The sequence below is a fragment of the Oncorhynchus tshawytscha genome, linkage group LG04, assembly GCF_018296145.1.
Source record: "Oncorhynchus tshawytscha isolate Ot180627B linkage group LG04, Otsh_v2.0, whole genome shotgun sequence".
NCBI lineage: Eukaryota > Metazoa > Chordata > Actinopteri > Salmoniformes > Salmonidae > Oncorhynchus > Oncorhynchus tshawytscha.
In genome coordinates, this window is record NC_056432.1 from 33151992 (window position 1) to 33171265 (window position 19274).

General features: G+C 44.8%; 2 protein-coding genes across 4 annotated transcripts in view; one reads left to right on the forward strand and one right to left on the reverse strand.

Annotated features, from left to right (window-relative positions):
• Positions 1–1308: 1308 nt before the first annotated feature.
• LOC112248585 (protein unc-45 homolog B) lies at positions 1309–10836 on the reverse strand. 2 transcript variants are annotated; one of them, XR_006083224.1, is made up of 21 exons: positions 10731–10836; positions 9835–10005; positions 9679–9715; positions 9357–9532; positions 9031–9120; positions 8711–8878; positions 8367–8532; positions 7978–8148; positions 7580–7751; positions 7021–7321; positions 6748–6842; positions 6218–6359; positions 5940–6080; positions 5145–5272; positions 4944–5010; positions 4682–4795; positions 4426–4541; positions 3431–3548; positions 3147–3302; positions 1838–2789; positions 1309–1792 (listed from the first exon to the last, which is right to left on the reverse strand). XR_006083224.1 is itself a non-coding variant. In XM_024417734.2 (20 exons), the coding sequence occupies exons 2-20, from the start codon at positions 10003–10005 to the stop codon at positions 2517–2519; spliced, it is 2802 nt and encodes a 933-aa protein (XP_024273502.1). In that variant the 5' UTR covers positions 10731–10836; the 3' UTR covers positions 1309–2516. The 2 variants fall into 2 exon arrangements, 1 of the variants encoding a protein (XP_024273502.1); XM_024417734.2 differs by having other exon boundaries at positions 1309–2789.
• A 7521-nt stretch (positions 10837–18357) lies between these two features.
• The window catches only part of pip5k1bb (phosphatidylinositol-4-phosphate 5-kinase, type I, beta b), an 86518-nt gene continuing 85601 nt past the window's right edge, over positions 18358–19274 (forward strand). For both annotated transcript variants that reach the window (XM_024417739.2, XM_024417738.2), the window contains exon 1: positions 18358–18657. The gene's annotated coding sequence lies outside the window, so the exon portion shown is untranslated. The remainder of the gene's footprint in view (positions 18658–19274) is intronic.

The window sequence follows — 19274 nt, forward strand, 5'->3', positions numbered from 1 at the left end:
CAGACCTACGGAAAATGTTTACGTGTCACAGCAAACATTACTTTATTCGGAAGGCCTGATGTGAGATATAGCATATACACAGAGTGTACAAAACATTAAGATATTGAGTTGCACTCCCTTTTGCCCTCAGAGCAGCCTCAATTCGTTGGGGGATAGACTCTAAAGGGTGTCGAAAGCATTCCACAGGGATGTTGACTAGTGTTTCCCATAGTTGTGTCAAATTGGCTGGATGCCTTTAAGGTGGTGGACCATTCTTGATATACATGGGAAACTGTTGAGCGTGAAAAACCTAACAGCATTGCACTTCTTGACTCAAACCGGTGCGCCTGGCACCCACTACCATACCCAGTTCAAAGGCACTTAAATATTTTGTTTTGCCCATTCACCCTCTGGATGGCACACATACACAATCCATGTCTCAAGGCTTAAAGATCCTTCTTTAACCTATCTCCTCCACTTAATCTAAACTGATTTAAGTGGATTTAACAAGTTACATCAATAAGGGACCATAGCTTTCACCTGGTCAGTCTGTGTTCCTAATGTTTTGTACACTCAGTGTACATTCTACGTGATCAATTTGGGGTTTACAATTGAACCTTTTCTGAGATCTCTGCCAAGAAAGGAGGAAAGAATCAGCCTGTGGGCTTACTGCACATGCAAAAATACACACACACACATCCACATCTGTGTGAGGCTATTTGCCTTCTTTTTCTGGAAGTCATCCAGATGGAAGTCTTATTTTTGCGGGGGTAGGGGTCACCTGGAGGTCAATTCTGACATAAGCTGTATACCAAGATTGTGGATAATGGAAAATATTACACTCAGACTTTTTACCATTGAAAGAAATGGTCAGTTCCGGTCTACTTAACTGGGTGTCTCCCATAGACACCAATGCAATAGCAGTTGTGTCTGGTCTATTTAGTTAATTGACTTTCATTCAACCAGAAAAAAAAATGTGATGGGGGTGTCTCACATCCTCTTCCATCTCTGTTGTTAAAAACCAAGTGAGCACAGTGGATGGAAATAAAAATGCCACTCCCACTTCATGGTCATTGGATGCCGACAGCCCCGCCCATTTCTTCCGTTTGCCTTTAGCCAGACAACTTTGTGCTTTCACGGGTTCAAATGTTTTCCTCTTCTTCCTGCTGCAAAAGTCCAAACCTTAAAAGAATATATATTTTGCCCATGTGACTGTTTTAACTGCTTATCAAAAACAGTCATGACCAATGTCCACTGTTGAAAATCATACTAGGCTGTACTGACAAACAGTAGAATAAAATTGTCCACTAAAATTAGGATAGACAATAGTCAAAATTCTCATCTTTATCCTTAAGTGTAAAATACAAATAACATTAAACAAACACCTCTTATCCACACAAATAAACTCTACTTAACTTACAAAAAAATCTATATAAAGTGTAGCCGGTTCAGAAGGGAAACATGAGTGTGGTGGCTTCAGCTGATCGGATCAGCGGATATTGCACCAGTTGGATTCCCATGAATTACATGCGGTCTATTGAAGTCGACCAGTTCTGCACATGCTTCCCCAATGCTGGATGTCACACGCTCTCATGCGCTGATGTCTCTTGCTGCTGTAACTAGCTGTTACTCGCTATGCTTGCTGTTTCTGATATCCCACCACCAGCCCAGCCTCCACCTGTGGGTTCTGTTTCTGATGTCCCACCACCAGCCCAGCCTCCACCTGTGGGTTCTGTTTCTGATGTCCCACCACCAGCCCAGCCTCCACCTGTGGGTTCTGTTTCTGATGTCCCACCACCAGCCCAGCCTCCACCTGTGGGTTCTGTTTCTGATGTCCCACCACCAGCCCAGCCTCCACCTGTGGGTTCTGTTTCTTCCTTCGGGGGGGGATTTGATATAGCGTATCGTGCTCACTGCCTATAGTTTTATCATAACATTCATATGACGCTTGGCTCTGGCAGTGAGCTACCCTGCAGGACAGAGCTCTAATGCCAAGACAGGCATTGTTATCTTTTCTAATAAATGGTTAAACGTTCACGTGGTGTTTTCTTTCTGAAAATTCTAAATAAAATATCTCAAGAGATTAATTTGTACTGTCTCTGATTTCATGATAGGTGGCTGTTCAGGTGCACCATCAGTCCCATCTCCTGGCCTCCCTGTCCATTGGCCCACACTCAACACAGAGTTTCTCAATCTTCAGTCTCTGGACCTCAATCTGTGGGGTGTATCTGATCAGCAAGTTAGGCAGACTGTAATTAGCTCACACGTTGCAGTTTTCATTAAAAGGCACAAACTGTAAGTCCAATGTACTGTAACAAGTGTTGGCCTGACACTTTGGGAGGACTGTGGGCAGTGAGGGGTATGGGCGTTTGCAAGTGTACCCACCAAATATACACACTCATTGGACTAAAATGGAACTGTCATACATGTTCTTATTTCTGTGTGATTTGTTTCTGGTTGATTGGGTTGCGCCTTTAAGGGAGTAGGTCTATTGCAAGCCAGTCCGTAGTACTATAAAAAGCTTAAGAAACACTGCTTTAAGAAGGGGTTGTGAATGGCTTAATGAGGCCGAGGTCCATGGCCTTGACCAGGCAGGTGCGTGCCACATCGATCACAAGCTGCCTCTTGGGGTTGTCCATTGCTTTGCCAATCACTGTCAGGATCTCCAGGATCTCGCTCTCGATCAGCTTCTTGGCTAGCTCGTTGTCGTCCGAGTTCAGTATGTTGTACACAATCACCAGGCCTCTGTGCTGGATCTGGGGCTGGTCATGGAGAATGAGCCTCTGAAGGATCTCCATCCACTGCAAAGTCTGCGGAGTGAACCGAGAAAACACTGGTCAGTCAAAGTGATGAAGTGGATGAGGCCTCACCATACATTTTGAATAAGTATAACTATAATCAGTGTTGTGATGATACAAATGTATTAAGTAATATATAACTATATTCAGTGTTGTGATTATACATATTGATTACGTAACACATAACTAGTCATTGTTGTCATGATACATACCGACTGTCACAACTATAAATTGATGTTGCGATGATACAGCGTTGTGATTGATTGGGACAATTCGGCAGTTCAAATCAGTTAATATCTTTGCACAGGACCTGCCTTTGGGTCACCCCAAGGTGAGTGTACTAGTGTGAATGCAACCAGGCAGACATACCACCAGGGTCATCTTGGTGCACAGTTTCTTCTGGGCGGCAGTGAGCATGGCCAGTGCTCCAGCTGCAGCTCTCTGGAGCTTTTCATCGTCCTCAGCACACATCAGCACCAGCAGCTTCAGCCTATCATTCCCATCCTCCAGGTACCGATCCTGCACCTGAACACACAATGGTGACGTTAGTTACACTGGGTGACACGTTTGTTACCTGCACACACACACACACACACACACAACACACCGTATGTGATGACACTGTTCCCTAAGATTGAGGGGTGTCCTCTCACCTCTTTGCACGTCACCAGGTTGCACATGCACTCTGTGGCTGCCTGCCTGATATGATCATGGTCTTCAAACATGTACTGCTCAATCTCAGGGAGAGCCTTCTCTTTCAGGATCTTCACTCTGGAGCCGTGGAGGATGGGAAGTAATAGTTAAGAAATCACGCAAACGTCTCATCTCCTCCACTGAAAACGCTCTGGCAGCAACCGTCTCATCTCCTCCACTCAAAACGCTCTGTCAGCAACCGTCTCATCTCCTCCACTGAAAACGCTCTGGCAGCAACCGTCTCATCTCCTCCACTCAAAACGCTCTGGCACCAACCGTCTCATCTCCTCCACTCAAAATGCTCTGGCAGCAACCGTCTCATCTCCTCCACTCAAAACGCTCTGGCAGCAACCGTCTCATCTCCTCCACTCAAAACTCTCTGGCAGCAACCGTCTCATCTCCTCCACTCAAAACTCTCTGGCAGCAACCGTCTCATCTCCTCCACTCAAAACTCTCTGGCAGCAACCATCTCATCTCCTCCACTCAAAACTCTCTGGCAGCAACCATCTCATCTCCTCCACTCAAAACACTCTGGCAGCAACCATCTCATCTCCTCCACTCAAAACACTCTGGCAGCAACCATCTCATCTCCTCCACTCAAAACACTTTGGCAGCAACCATCTCATCTCCTCCACTCAAAACACTCTGGCAGCAACCATCTCATCTCCTCCACTCAAAACACTCTGGCAGCAACCATCTCATCTCCTCCACTCAAAACGCTCTGACAGCAACAGTGAAAAAACAAAAACAACTCTGGAATGTCCCCAGAGCATATCTGAGCTCACAGCTGTTTTCTGGTTAGAGTCATATTTATTTTGACAAACTTATTGAACACTTGTCCTCTCACACATCGACTACCTTATAGTGATTGTTGAATAATCTGTAATAGTCTCAGGTGTTTAGTTGGGTTATACATACTGTGGTGTGGTTGGTAAATTAAATTAACAGGCCTCACCTCAGTTTGTCGTTGAGACCAGCCAAGTTGGTGAGACTCAGAAGTGCCTCGTAGTTCTGCACCCCGTCTCTCTCAGGGTGCAACAGGCTGACCAGAGGACGCACCACCTCATAGATCTGTCAGAGAGAGAGAGATGACAAGGCAGGGTGAGGGAGGTAGGGTAAGAGAGAGAAAGAGAGCAGGAAGCAGAATGAGAATGAGAAAGAGCCCACACCCTCTCCCCCACGTAACAGGAAGTGGTCAGACAGGTTCTTACCCTCTCTCCTGGGAAAGCAATCTCTGGGTTGGACACAGCAGCGATCTTGGCCAGGGCGTGGGAGGCCCTTATTTTCCCTATAGCTGATCCTTCCAGAGCCAATGGGATCAGAGCCTGGGGAACACACAAGAGATCAGAGGTTCAGACAGTCAGAAACCCTCTGGTTAGATAAGGGTAATACATCAAATGTAAGGCTGGCTATAGGAAATAGTGATGATTCTAGAACAGAGGATCTGATGAGTCTGTTGTGTCTGTCACTCACCTTGCCCCCTCCATGGGCGCAAATCATGCCACGGTCTTTGGCATCATCTGCCAAGGCAAGGAACACCCTGCGGATGAAAGCAAACACCATTGATTTCAATCCGATTTGTTCTGCAGCATTGCTTATTGCGTGTACTGACTGTAGGTTGGCTCTGGATAAGAAGCTAAATGTTCAAGCCTAGTACAGTCCCAGGTTGCTCACCTTGCCAGCATCTCTTTGGTCTGGTCAGTCAGGAGAAGGTTGTCAGCTTTCACCATGACAGTGAGAGCTGAGATGACCCCTCCCTTTAGCATCCTCTTCACTCTCTTCTGGATGAAATCCTTCTTGTCCTAAGGGCAGAGAAGCGTGTGTATTGTCAGCACCTCCCCCAGTCAATATACCTAGGACCTCAAAATATAAATAATAAACTTTGCTAACTGTAGAGAGCAGCATAGTCACATGTATATAGCTTTTATACTAGTTTAGTTTACAGTGACTTGGTGTCCAGTTATTTCCTGATATAAATAAGGATGACTTGTTTGGTATTTGTTTTTTTTTATTAGGATCCCCATTAGCTGTTGCGAAAGCCGCAGCTACTCTTCCTGGGGTCCACACAGAACATGAACCATGACATAATACAGAACATTAATAGACAACAACAGCTCAAGGACAGAACTACATACATTTAATAACGGCACACATAGCTGACACATCAATACATACACACAAACTATCTTGGTCAAATAGGGGAGAGGCGTTGTTACGTGAGGTGTTGCTTTATCTGTTTTTTGAAACCAGGTTCTCTGTTCATTTGAGCAATTTGTGATGGAAGGGAGTTTCATGCAATAATGGCTCTATATAATGTATGCTTTCTTGAATTTGTTCTGCATTTGGGGGCTATGAAAAGACAGCTGGTGGCATGTCTGGTGTGTTTGTGTGTGTCAGAGCTGTGCGTAAGTTGCCTCCCCCTGCCTGCTGGACAGACAGGGGGAGGCCTGTGTCTTTCTCTCATCTTACCTTGGGGTGCTGCTCTGGGACGTGCTGCTTGGAGAACTTGGCCAGCTGAACCAGCTCAGGCATGATGTCTTTCTTCTCATAGCTGTTGGTGCAGTTGACCAGGGTACAGGCCACAGCATATAGGATGGTCTTATCTTTAGACTGTATCACAGGGAAACAGGGAAGAGTGAAGTTAGGTACTCTCCTCCAGGTCCCATATTCACCCTTTAATGCCACTATGCTCCGGTCATCTTCTATGAGTTGGGTCTCTGCTCTGTCTTTAATAGTACAGTACCTACCTTGGCCAGTTCAAACATGGCTTTCATGGCAGGCTCGTCCTCAACAAAGTCATCCTTTACATCAGCGTCTTGGGTCAGGTAGGCCAGACCTTCTATAGCCCACTTCCTGGTCTTCGTGTCCATGGCAGAGTTACACAGCCACCTGACACACAGGAAGAGGGTTAACAGGGAACCGGGCTAACAGGAAATGGTCCTCCATCTTCAGATTATGACCATGGGAAGCCATTTCTAAATCACACTGAGGGAATATAATATTGTTCTCTCTGCAACTGAAACACATCAATATATCAATACAAATAGCACATAATTATCCTCATAAAGGATCATAATTGTCTGGACTTGGTGTGTAATTAGTCAAGTATAAGGGTACAGATATGTTCACATTCTATTACTCGTGATAGTTGTAGTCCATAATACTTTTTTTGGCTGTGATCGACTGTGTCTATGAATACTTCAGTGATATTAAGACCACAAAGTTACGTAATGGCAGATAAGCTTTCAAAGCTACCGACTCCAAAAAACAGACTCACTTCCTGCACTGCTTGGCCAGTTTCTCAGTGGAGCCCTCAGCAAACTGCCTCATACTATAGTCATCTCCACCTGCTGAGCCCAGCTTACACAGACCCTGGGGAAAGAGACACACAGACACACACAAAACAGTGAGTTCATGAACTTGGAGGGAAAGTTACACTTAGATAAATCTGAAGAGTCACTGTAACGTTATCAAACATGAAGAACTATCAATGAACCCCTCAAAAGAGCAAATTTCTATTCTATAGTATGGAAATCTACAGCTCACTCACCACCAGCGCACGGATCTTGATCTTCTCGTTCTTGGTCTTCTTGTAGATGTCTTTGAGCAGCGACACGCCGTTGGTGATAATGAAGGAGGCGCGGCTCATCTTCGTCGAGGAGTGGATCAGCGCTTCCACGGCGACCATCTGGTCCACCTCACGCTCAGAGCCACACAGCGCCACCATCATCTCCATGATGCCCTGGCGACCCACCAGCTGGTTGCCAACCTCAAATGGCCCCTGCAGCAGGCCTGACAGAGCGTTGATGGCGTGGATGTTCCTGTCCATGTCGTTGGGGTCAAACTTGCCTCTGTGGAGAGAGTCAGGGACAGGGGGAGTAGTGTTAAGGGTAGATGAGGGAGGTGGGGAGAGGTCAGGAATAAATGTTAGTCAGCTGATTTAGTACTCATCACCATCATCAACTATAGTGCCGTTAGATACTTCCCTCTTTGTAACATTACTCATGATGTACGCGTGCATCACAGATACCTATCAATCTCTGTATGATGTTACTCTGATTAGATATGCTACTCGTATGTTACTGTTATGTTACTAATATGTAACTCACTTGATGTACTCGTCACAGACTTCCCTGTAGTGGTCTCTCTCAGGGTCGCAGCGCAGGTCGTCCCAGAGCTTGTCAAGCAACACGCTGGCGATGAGCTGAGTGTTCTCCGTCATGGGCAGCTGGTCTGGGAGGTCAGGTATCTGGCCACACACCTTCAGGATCTTCTTCAGACCTGGCGGGGGGTTCACAAAGCCAGATGAATGACAACATCCCTAAATTAAGTTGAACAACAGTGAGGAAGAAAATTTTACTTTGTGAAGAAACAGTCTTGAGAATGTTCATCTCGTCTTTGGTGTCATAAACAATCAGTGTCCCTGTGTAAGAATTTCCACAACAAACATTTGTCAAAGGTCTACTTAGTGTCACAGATCATGAGCAAAGCTAACCGACTCGCTCACCATGGTCAATGGTGAAGAGGCTCTTGGAGTGGTCATGATCTTTCTTGTCCTTGCGAGGCACGTTCCTGCACAGCAGGTTCAGGGCCTGGTCTCTGCCGTGTCCTGAAACCTTCTTACTGGCAACCATCTCCAGCAGGGCCATCAGGATGCTCTTCAAGTCTTTGCTTGCATCTACAGGGGAACAGAATAAGTGTCAGACCACTTTTATGAAGCGTTTATAAAACACAAACAAGTAAATAAATATAAAACAGAACAATGTGTTTATATAGCTAATAGATGCTATTCGGAGGCAATTCGCATTGGGTAAAAAACCCTCCATACATGTATATAAATGTAGGGCTTTTGACTGGAACAGGATAGGAATGCAGAAACGTAAGTGGATGTCTCACCCAAAACCAGGGCTTCCTCCTTCCCATAAATCCTCTGGTCTCCTCCGGTAAGGGAGTCGTTGATGCACTGGAACAGGTCGGAAGTTGCCAAGGCGATGTCCTCATTGTCGACAGCCATGATGCTGCACAGCTTGTCAATGCCCACCAGGTGGATAATGGCCATGGTCTGTTTAGAGACAAACATACAGGTCAACTGAGTGTACACAAGGGGGACTATGGCTAGACATTACAATAGAAACTTTGAAAAGGATCCATATCTGTCACAAAGGACCAGGAATTGGGAGGATTGGCTCCCCTTCTTACAGAATCCCTTATGCACTGCCCTGTCTTCACCTGCCCCTCACCCGTGCTTTGTGTCCAGTGCACATTCCCGCGAAGGTACGGATAGCGGCCAGGACCATCTCTACTTTTCCGGTCTCAAGCATATCCAGCAGCAGAGGCACTCCGTTGTTCTGGAAGATTCTCTCAGCGCCAGCATCTTCTCTGGCCAGAACCACCAGGTTGTTAGCAGCCTACATGGGAAGTAAATACTATTCATACTGGCATAAAAGTTACACACATTGCATTTGATATCAGACTGTAAAAATATTAAAGACCACAGCATCATGCTTATCACAGTAAGTGGAATCAATGGAACTGATCTCTACTTCGGTATCATTCAAACCTTTTCCTTCTTGTCCTTGTCCATCTCCTCATCTAGCAGAATGTCAAACATGTTCTGGACCCGTGAGTCTGTGGAGAAGGTTGTCTTCAGCTGTAGACAGAGAGAGCGAGAGAGAGAGAGCATAAGAGAGAGAGAGCATGAGAGAGAGCATAAGAGAGAGAGAGAGCATAAGAGCGAGAGAGCATAAGAGGGAAAGAGAGATGCAGATAAGTACCGTAATGTGTGTTTTTATGTCTTGTTCATAAGTCAAACAAATATTATAATCACATAGTTATCAGTAAGTAAACCAATGGCTTGTGTCTAAATGGTCCCAGTTGGTAGCACACCTTGGCTTGGATCTCCGCCCCCAGCCTCCTGAGGGTCTCCAGGAAGGTCTTGTTTTTGGGCTCGATGGTGGAACACCTCTGGACGTCTTTGAAGGCCATGTCCAGCTTGTCCAGCTTCTCCAGAGCCTGGCACCGCCGGAACAGGGCTTTGACGTCTGCTGCATCCACGTCAATGGCTGATGGAGAGCAGAGAATAATACAAGTGTCTGGGTTGAAGTGAAAATACCACTGTGGTATGAGCATAATCCATGATTTGTCAGTTTATGTTATGGTGAGCATGGCAAAGTGTTTATTCCTAAACATATACTAGACTGTACCGTACCTTTGGAGGCATCGGAGGCTGCATTAGTGTAGCTTTCCTGAGAAAGAAAAAGAGTTCAAAAACATCAGAGGATCAGGAAATCACAACCAGGGATTAATAATTATAAAACGACAGTTTTTGCTTGTTGAAGGCCTGTGGTTGAGGTTAGGTGTTTACCTTTTTCAGGAAGCAGGCTGATCTGTTTCTGTAGATGACAGCGAGCACCTTTTTGTCTTTGCACAACTTGGTGGCTTTTGTGTAGCACTCAATGGCCTTGTCCACCTCACCGGCTTGGAAATGCTTGTTTCCCTCATCTTTTAACTGGATTGGATCTGCCATCTCTCCCATCTGGTGAGGAAATGAGAAGTTATAGTTCAACGGTTACAGGTTACAGTACGACTTGAACATTAAAGCCAATGAATGACTGGTACTCAAAGAGTAAACAGCACATATTTCTGGAACATTACATTACTCTTCTAACACTATAAATTGAACATGTATCTCTATACTTAATAGAGAAACAATACATTTAAAACACATTGCAGACAATTCTGAATCTGGAACAATGCTGTAAAAAAATATACCCACCTGTTCCTGGTAGATTGTAACTTTTACAACCAGCTAAAACACCTTGACAAGGTTTCCATTCATTTTGATCTCGGAAAAATATATATAATCACAGTTCAAAATTCTAAATCAGCATGAGTGATTACACCTCACTGTCCCAAAAATGACAAACAAATATAATATTGTAAGAAAAAATAATACTCTTCTTACCGTTCTCACTACAATGTCTCCTTACCTGAGTCCCCTTTAGCAAATGGCCCAGCACGTTCTCTAACTTTAAATGGCCACCCCTCATGCCTTACTTGGGCATCGTTTTGCACCACAGTGGGGGCCTTACCACTAATACAATCATTCTAATGGACAGCCACTCCACCGCTCCTGATAGACAATCACCATGTCCCCTGTCCTCTGTCCCCTGTCCTAGTAGAGCCCCTGGCAGGCAAGCATGTCACTCAAGACTGTGTACACTCAATACATGTCTCTCAATAGCGCCATATAATGTATACCTTTCAGGATTGTGTGTTCTTCTCTTCTCCTTTTATTTTCACTTGAGTGTCTAGTGTTGAGCTTCACTCCCGGATTGTTTTGCGTTCTATTTTTTTGGTATTGGGCAACCCCACCTCTCCTTTATACTCATCTCATGAGGTGGGCCAAAACCAGGGTGGGACCACATAAAAAATGGATGGGGGTCTACTCTACACAGAAGAGACACTTCCTGAGAGAACTGTACACTGAATTCTCACATTTAGCATTGGATCGGGTTTGTTAAAACGTCTCATTTCTTTTATGACAACATACCAATGCTGAGTCATTAAAATAATTGCATAGTAGTTTATCTTTTTGTTCTCTATTTGTACGTTATGACATGGGTAACCCCCTTGAAACATGGTCTGGCCCTGATATGGTCTATTTAAAGAATAGGTTCGATGACACCTGAGAACTCACCAGAAAATGCTTGTGCACTTCTAGTGAGGCGGGGGTAGGTGTAGTGGGGGGTCTGGCAGCTCACTGGAAGCTGTAGGAACACACAGAATGACCTGGCAGCTTCTAGAACAGGCCTGGGCTAAGGCCGGCCCGGGGGGGCGTATGCGGCCTGCAACCTGATTCAATACTGTCCGCTAAATCATGTTCAAATCATATAAAGTATTTGTAATAGTCAAGTTTTGAAAAACGTATTTGTTATTCAAATTAAAAGCCAAATGAATACTCGGCTTTCTGTAATGATTTAACTCCCACCGCTTGTGGAACATTTATTTTGAAGGCACGTATAAATAACAACTGCACGAGAACATGCAGTGACTGACAAGCTGACACACACGTCAGTTACAAATCGTAGTTAGCTAGAAATTGCGCAAAAATAAGTTTTAAAGATTTCAAAGAAAAGGAAAGTAGACAATGAATGTAGGGTGTTCCAGCAAGAGTGGACATCGAAATATGTCTTTATTGAGGTATCAAGGAAAGCTGTGTGCTTAGTGTGCAAAGAGAGCATCGCTGTCTTGAAAGACTAACGTTACAACTTGGCCTGACACTTCTAGACGAAGCATGCAGGGAAATATAGGAATATGCATTCTTAGCAGATGGCAAGTGCATCGAAAGTGTTGCTTTCTCAGCAAGGACTTTTCACAAAAATGCATTAAGCAAACGACGGAATTGCGAGAGCTAGCTATGTACTGTCCCACAATATTGCTAAACATAGCAAACCATTTACTGAGGGCGAATCCATTAAATAATGTTTAATTGACTGCAGCAATACTTTGCCCCGACAACAAAGAGCGGCGTGTTGAGGAAATCGCAGAGAATATGGAACAACAGTTGAAAGACAAGGTAGAGAATTTCACCTATTTCTCCTTGCCCTGGATGCGAGCAGTGATGCACGTGACACGGCGTAGTCGATATTCTTACGAGGCAAAACCCCAGATTTTGAAATTACAATTGATTTTGCTTCAGTGCAGTCAATGAAAAACACAACCACAAGGTCTTTTGAAAAGGATACAAGATCAAGTAGTTGAGCTAAACCAAGATCAGGAAAGGATTTTCCTGCATTGCATAATTCATCCAGGAGGTGCTCTGTAAATGGTTTCTGAAAATGAGCCATATTGTGGATACAGTCACTAAAGTGGTACACTTCATAAGAGAAAAATCTTTAAACCACAGGCAGTTTAGTTTGTCTCACTGTTGGAAGAGAGAGTCGGGTGATGCAGATCTCCCCTGCCACACAAACGTGAGATGGCTGAGTTTGGAGAAAGTGCTTAAAAGGGTGTGGGACCTGAAGCCAGGAGATTTCTGAGTTTTTGCAAATGAAAGGAAAATGTGGATTTCCACTGATTTCAACTGCAAGATAAAGAATGGTGGACATCATGGCCCTCATGAATGAACTGAATTCCAAACTACAAGGGAAGGGCCTTTTTGCACATCAGATGTACAGCCTTGTCAAAGCCTTAAAGGTAAAATTACTCCTCCTGACCCGCCAAGTAGAAGCCAACAATATCACCCACCTTCCGACACTACTGGTCGGTTCCCTATCAGATGACCAGCGGGAGACGTATTAATCGCTGCTGCGTGCTTTGAACGGGGAGTTCTCATCATTTTGAGGATTTCAAAGTGTTGGAAAATGACATGCTGTTGGTTTCCTCTCCTTTCACCTCCAGTGTGGATAACGCGCCCAACTTGAGCTTATCGATCTTCAGTCTGATGCAATGATTGGAGAACTATTCATAACAATGTCACTGACGAGGTTCTATTTATCTCTCGATGAACAAAACTTTCCAAAGATTAGGAGTCATGCTCCGAATATGTTTGTACTATGTATGTGAACAGACATTTTCAGTGATGAAATATAACAAGTCAAGGCACAGATCTCTTACTAACTCTCACCTCTCAGCAATCCTGCGCATAGCGACGTCAGAAACTATATCTGACTTCCCTGCTCTAGTCAATGCCCATCAGAGATGTCACTCCGAACACTGATTGAGTAGTTTAAATGTAATGTTAAGCTCTCTCTTTCTTGTGTTTTGTGCATACCCGGTAACAAGAGCTCTGTCCGTGGTTCTGAATGCACAGTTGACTTTTCCCTCCGTGTCGTTCATTGCATGTTTAATAATGGAAATATCCACCAAAAGGAGAACATGGATGTGGTTTATTTCTGTGCATGTTAAAAAATTAAAATAAGTAGCATATCTGGATGTGATTTGGGGTAGATATATCTATCAACACAGTCATACACAATGTATAATCCAGTAATATGATTCTGGCCCGCGAGGGCAAAAATATATTCTGTGGCCCTCGATGGAAAATAATTGCCCAGGCCTGTTCTAGAAAGAGAAAGCACTCGAGTGTGAGTGTGTGTTAGGCATGTTCTACAACTTTCTGGGTCTACTCAAGGGTTACCCCATTCATGGACGCAAACGACGCAAACTACTTTAGCAATAGTATCTTCTGACTCACGGAATTCTGTTAAGAGCCCTGATAGTTGCTCTAAACATTAACACGATTCTCTCGTGAAACAATCTTTCACATCTACGAGAAATAATTTTCAAAAAACAAAAAGGTAAATTGCCACACACCTTTTATAGGGTTAGGGTTTGTGTTCCCAAACGGCCATATCTCCACGTTAAAGCGTTAGTTTACGAAAGACAGACTGCCACCTGTGCTGAAGAGGAAGTGTAGTTCGTCAACTGGAGGCACACACAGTGTATGGATCTATGCAAAACTACTGTAGTCAGTGTATTTTTATTTGAAAGATTGTTTCGCGCTGACATGAAAGATAAGGGGCATATCAGTATACGTTTTGAAAAATGTTTGTATTGAAAGCGATGATTGACGTTTCGAAACATTAACACAGCGTCAGAATTGTAGTTTACGCGGAGCCAAATGTAATGGCTGAAAACCTTACATACGGAGAAGGGTTTGAGAGCTACTTGATGGTACTCCTGACTGATCTATTTAGAGCTGTTATAAGAAACAAATAGAGGGAAATAGAGACCATGTACAGTACATTCGGAAAGTACTCAGACCCCTTGAAAGTTTCCGTTACGGCCTCATCCTAAAATTGATTTTTAAAAAGAATCCTCTCAGCAATCTACACACAAATACCCCATAATGACAAAGAAAACAGGTTTAGAATTTTTTGGCAAATTAATAATAATTTTAAAAAAGCAAATTCGGCAACGATTACAGCCTCGAGTCTTCTTGGGTATGACGCTAGAAAGAGAAGCCTGGCACACCGGTATTTAGGGCTGAGCGATATGGCCAAAATCTCATATCCCAATAACGATACATATCATGATATAGCACATTTTCTGTAAATTCAATGAATAAATAGTTTATATAAAATGACCACATGTAAAGGCCTATTTATTATTGCATTTTGAATTATACTCAACATGTCACGTTTTGACCTTAGTTCTTTTGTTATGTCTTTGTTTTAGTATGGTCAGGGCTAGAGTTGGGTGGATTGTCTATGTTCCTTTTTCTATGTTTTGGGATTTCTGTGTTTGGCCTGGTATGGTTCTCAATCAGAGGCAGCTGTCAATCGTTGTCCCTGATTGAAAACCATACTTAGGTATCCTTGTTTCACTTTTGAGTTTGTGGGTGATTATTTTCCGCGTCAGTGTTTTGTTCCACATGGAACTGTTTCGGTTTTGTTTTTTCACGTTGGCATTTATTGCTTTGTACAGTGTTCATTATTCTTATTAAAAACCAAGATGAACACTTACCACGCTGCGCTTTGGTCCTCTCCTTCATACGACGACCGTTACAGAATCACCCACCAACCAAGGACCAAGCAGCGTGGTATCGGGAAGCAGCGAGATCTGGACTATGTGACAACTTGGGACGAAATAGAAAGGTGGTCGGTCGACCCAGGGAGAGTGCCGGAGCCCGCCTGGGATGCTCTGGAACAGTGCAATGGAGTTGGCACGGCGATGAAGGAAGCCCGAGAGGCAGCCCCAAAAATTTATTGGGGGGCGGCACACGGGGAGTGTGGCTAAGTCAGGTAGGAGACCTGAGCCAACTCCCCGTGCTTACCGTGGAGAGAGGGGGACCGGGCAGGCACCGTGTTATGCCGTGAGGCGCACGGTGTCCCCGGTGCGCAGGCATAGTAGTAGGGTGCGGTACATAGCAGCGCCTCGTATCGGCCGGGCTAGAGTAGGCATCGAGCCAGGTGCCATGAAGCCTGCACAGCGCATCTGGTCCCCAGTGCGTCTCCTCAGGCCGGGGTACATGGCACCAGCCCTACCCATGGTGTCCCCGGTTTGCCAGCACAGCCCAGTGCGGGCTATTCCACCTCGCTGCACTGGCCTGGCTACGGGGAGCATTCAGCCAGGTAGGGTTGGGCAGGCTCGTTGCTCAAGACCTCCAGTGCGTCTTCACGGTCCGGTCTATCTGGTGCCAACACGCACCAGCCCTCCGGTGGCAGCTCCCCGCACCAGGCTGTCTCCGTCTCCCTCCTGCCCAGCGCTGCCGGAGTCTCCCTCCTGCCCAGCGCTGCCGGAGTCTCCCGTCTGTCCTGAGCTACCGGAGCCATCCGTCAGCCAGGAGCTGCCGGAGTCTCCCGCCTGTCCGGTGCTGCCGGAATCTCCCGTCCATTCGGGACCCGTGGCTTGGGTCCCCAGTCCGAGGTCGGCGGCGAGGGTCGCCGCTCTAAAGGGGCCATGGAGGCCGTTAAAGAGGTGGAGAAAGACTATGGTGGAGTGGGGTCTACGTCCCGTGCCAGAGCCGCCACCGCGGACAGACACCTACCCAGACCCTCCCCTATAGGTTTTCAGGTTTTGCGGCCAGAGTCCGCACCATTGGGGGTGTACTGTCACGTTCTGACCTTAGTTCTTTTGTTATGTCTTTGTTTTAGTTTGGTCAGGGTGTGAGTTGGGTCTGTCTATGTTCCTTTTTCTATGTTTTGGGATTTCTGTGTTTGGCCTGGTATGGTTCTCAGAGGCAGCTGTCAATCGTTGTCCCTGATTGAGAACCATACTTAGGTAGCCTGGTTTCACTTTTGAGTTGTGGGTGATTATTTTCCGTGTCTGTGTTTTTTTCCACACGGAACTGTTTCGGTTTTGTTTTTTCACGTTGTCATTTATTGTTTTGTTCAGTGTTCATTCTTATTAAAAACCAAGATGAACACTTACCACACTGTGCTTTGGTCCTCTCCTTCATAGGACGACCGTTACACAACAAATAAAAAGGTACCTACTCATATTTGATTTCTCCTTTTATTTAGAACCTTTGTGCAAATTTTCGTATAAGCATGTAACAAAATATGAATGTATGAAATCTAAAAAGGTAAATAGAAAACATTTCAACTATAGTTGCAAACAAAATGTATATATTTGGGTGCTTGCCTCTTTTGCATATTATTTTGCCATTAATACATGTCACACATCAATTTGGTACCTTGGGTCGAGTGTTTGCGCCATATCACGAAACCCCTGTTTCTTGGCCGTGTAAATTGAGGCTACATCTTTTCAGATGTAAGTTGTAATGGTAGCTGTTATCTCCTTCCATCTTCATGATTCTTTGCCATGTGGTGTGCCGCGGGCAAAAGCCTCTTGCAACGTATGAGTCAGGGTTTGTTTTGAGCACTCGACTGTACTTTTTGGGGGCTCGTCCATACACTCTCGCCGAACTGTTTCACATGATTCTTGCGCAGGTGGTAAGAGGTTAGTGGTGTTTGAGCCTGTTGTTGGGACCGGACTGCGGCATATTTTGCAGAGGACGGTTTTCTGGTCCGTGTCAGACTTGTCATACCCAAACCACGTCCATGCGACCGAAGTAGCTCCTCTTTAAGGTACGAGCTCCATGTCTCTGTGCTCTGTGTCACGTTCACTCTCCATGTTTGTTTGTGTTGCAAATTTTCTTCCATACGGCAAAGCGTCGTCCAATTGACTAAAAGTATTGGCATAGAGTGTGGTTTGCGACACAAAATAAATGATAAGAACAATGAAACGACAGACGTTTTTTTTATCGTCACACGATATATATCGTCATATCGCCCAGCCCTACCTGTATTTGGAGTTTCTACCATTATTCTCTGCAGATCCTCTCTAGTGTTGTCAGGTTGGATGGGGAGCGTCCCTGCACAGCTATTTTGAGGTCTCTCCAGAGGTGTTTGATTGGGTTCAAGTCCGGGCTCTTGCTGGGCCACTCAAGGACATTCAGAGACTTGTCCCTAAGCCACTCCTGTGTTGTCCTGTTGGAAGGTGAACCTCCGCCCCAGTCTGAGGTCCTGAGCGCTCTGGAGCAGGTTTTCATCAAGGATCTCTCTGTACTTTGCTCCATTCATCTTTCCCTCGATCCTGACCAGTCTCCCAGTCCCTGAAAAACATCCCCACAGCATTATGCTGACACCATCCTGCTTCACCGTAGGAATGGTGCCAGATTTCCTCCAGAAGTGACGCTTGGCATTCAGGCCAAAGAGTTCAATCTTGGTTTTGTCACTGTTTTACGTTTAGAGATGTCAATCATCACTGCTTGTGATACGACTTTTGAAACATATGACCCTTTTCTTTAAATCACCGAGAAAGAATCCTTAAAATAAAAAATATACACTTGTAGCAGTTTTGCAAAGATCCATCTAAACAGCTATGAGTGCCTCCATCTGACGAAACTACACTTCCGCTACTCTTCCCGAGTTACACTGACACACAGTTGTTCGGGGCGTGCTAGATAGCTAATTATCACAGGTTGCAGGACTCTTGTCTTCCATAAACAATCACTGTAACATAGCGATATGGCCGTGTGGGGACACTTACCCTATCAAGGTGTGTATCAATGTAACATTTTGTTTTTTGAAAATACTTTCTCGCTGATATTAAAGATAAGGTCCCTATGCTTCCAAAACAATACCGCAAGCGATGGGTGTTAATGTTCAAATTGAGTGTTGCTGCTCTTAACAAAACTCCCCCATACATAAGACGTCTTCATCCAATTACTTATGTGTAATGGAACTGAGAGTCATGATCAAGGACTAGTCTTGGGCATGACCGTTTATAATGAACCCTTTTCTATTTAGCCATTGAATTGTACAACTTTGTTGGTAGACATTCCAAATGCAACAGTAGTTGTCAGCCACTAGATGGCGGTATTCCCCATAATGAAATGCACCATACACCAGCAAGGAGATCAGTGGTGAAAGTCAAACCTTCTGTAGCCTACCATCACTGCCCTGTAGATGGCTTGCTTATACAAGTTCTGCATCACAGCAGAGTAGGTTGGTGCACTGAATGCCTGGTTATGCTGAGAGGCGGAGAATGAGAGCTGTGTGTACCCAAGTCTACCTCTCTGTCAGGAGCCAGATACAGCATAGACTACCGTACGCAGGGAGCCGCACTCACTGCTGCTTGCGCTCTCTAATTATTGCCTAAAGGGGACTGGAATACTCCCTGAAATCTCACGGAAAGACAATATCAATTTCGCTATCCAAACGAGGAAGAACAGCTGGTAAGTTTGATGTGTTATTCTTGATAATTGTGATATTTACCTGTCCGTTGAAGTATCCATTTGAGTTGTGCCATATTGGTCAGGTGACATGACATGAGACGTTTCAGCAATTGCTGGCAAAGGTGTTTTTGTCAGTCGAAGATTAAGCGGCTACCTAGTAGGGCAAGGACGTGTTAAATTACTAAAATAGTCAAGCCTGGAAATGCAATATAACATAACCTTGACCCCGTTTCGTGACCACCAACTAATACAGCGAAATGTTGATGAGAACACCAGGACTTGTTTATCAATGGCCTGCAAAAGAAAACATTTCAGTGCACCCCAATTTATAAGGCTAACTTTAATTTATCTTCAGTATGGTGGCAAGGTTTACTGGTAGCTGTTGATGTGCTACTCTGAGAAACAGTTTATTCAGAAAAGTGTGAAATTACGTAATATTGCGAGGAAGTGGCGCCATGGTGTTAGCCTTCATGTAGCAATAGCTCAAGGTATCAGTTCTTGAACACGTTACAGTTGCCATTGGTGATTAATAGGCTAGACTCTCATATTGATGATCACATAGGGTTTCTGCTGAATAGCCCATTTCTGTTGATTTCTGGAAAATAAGCCTACCAATT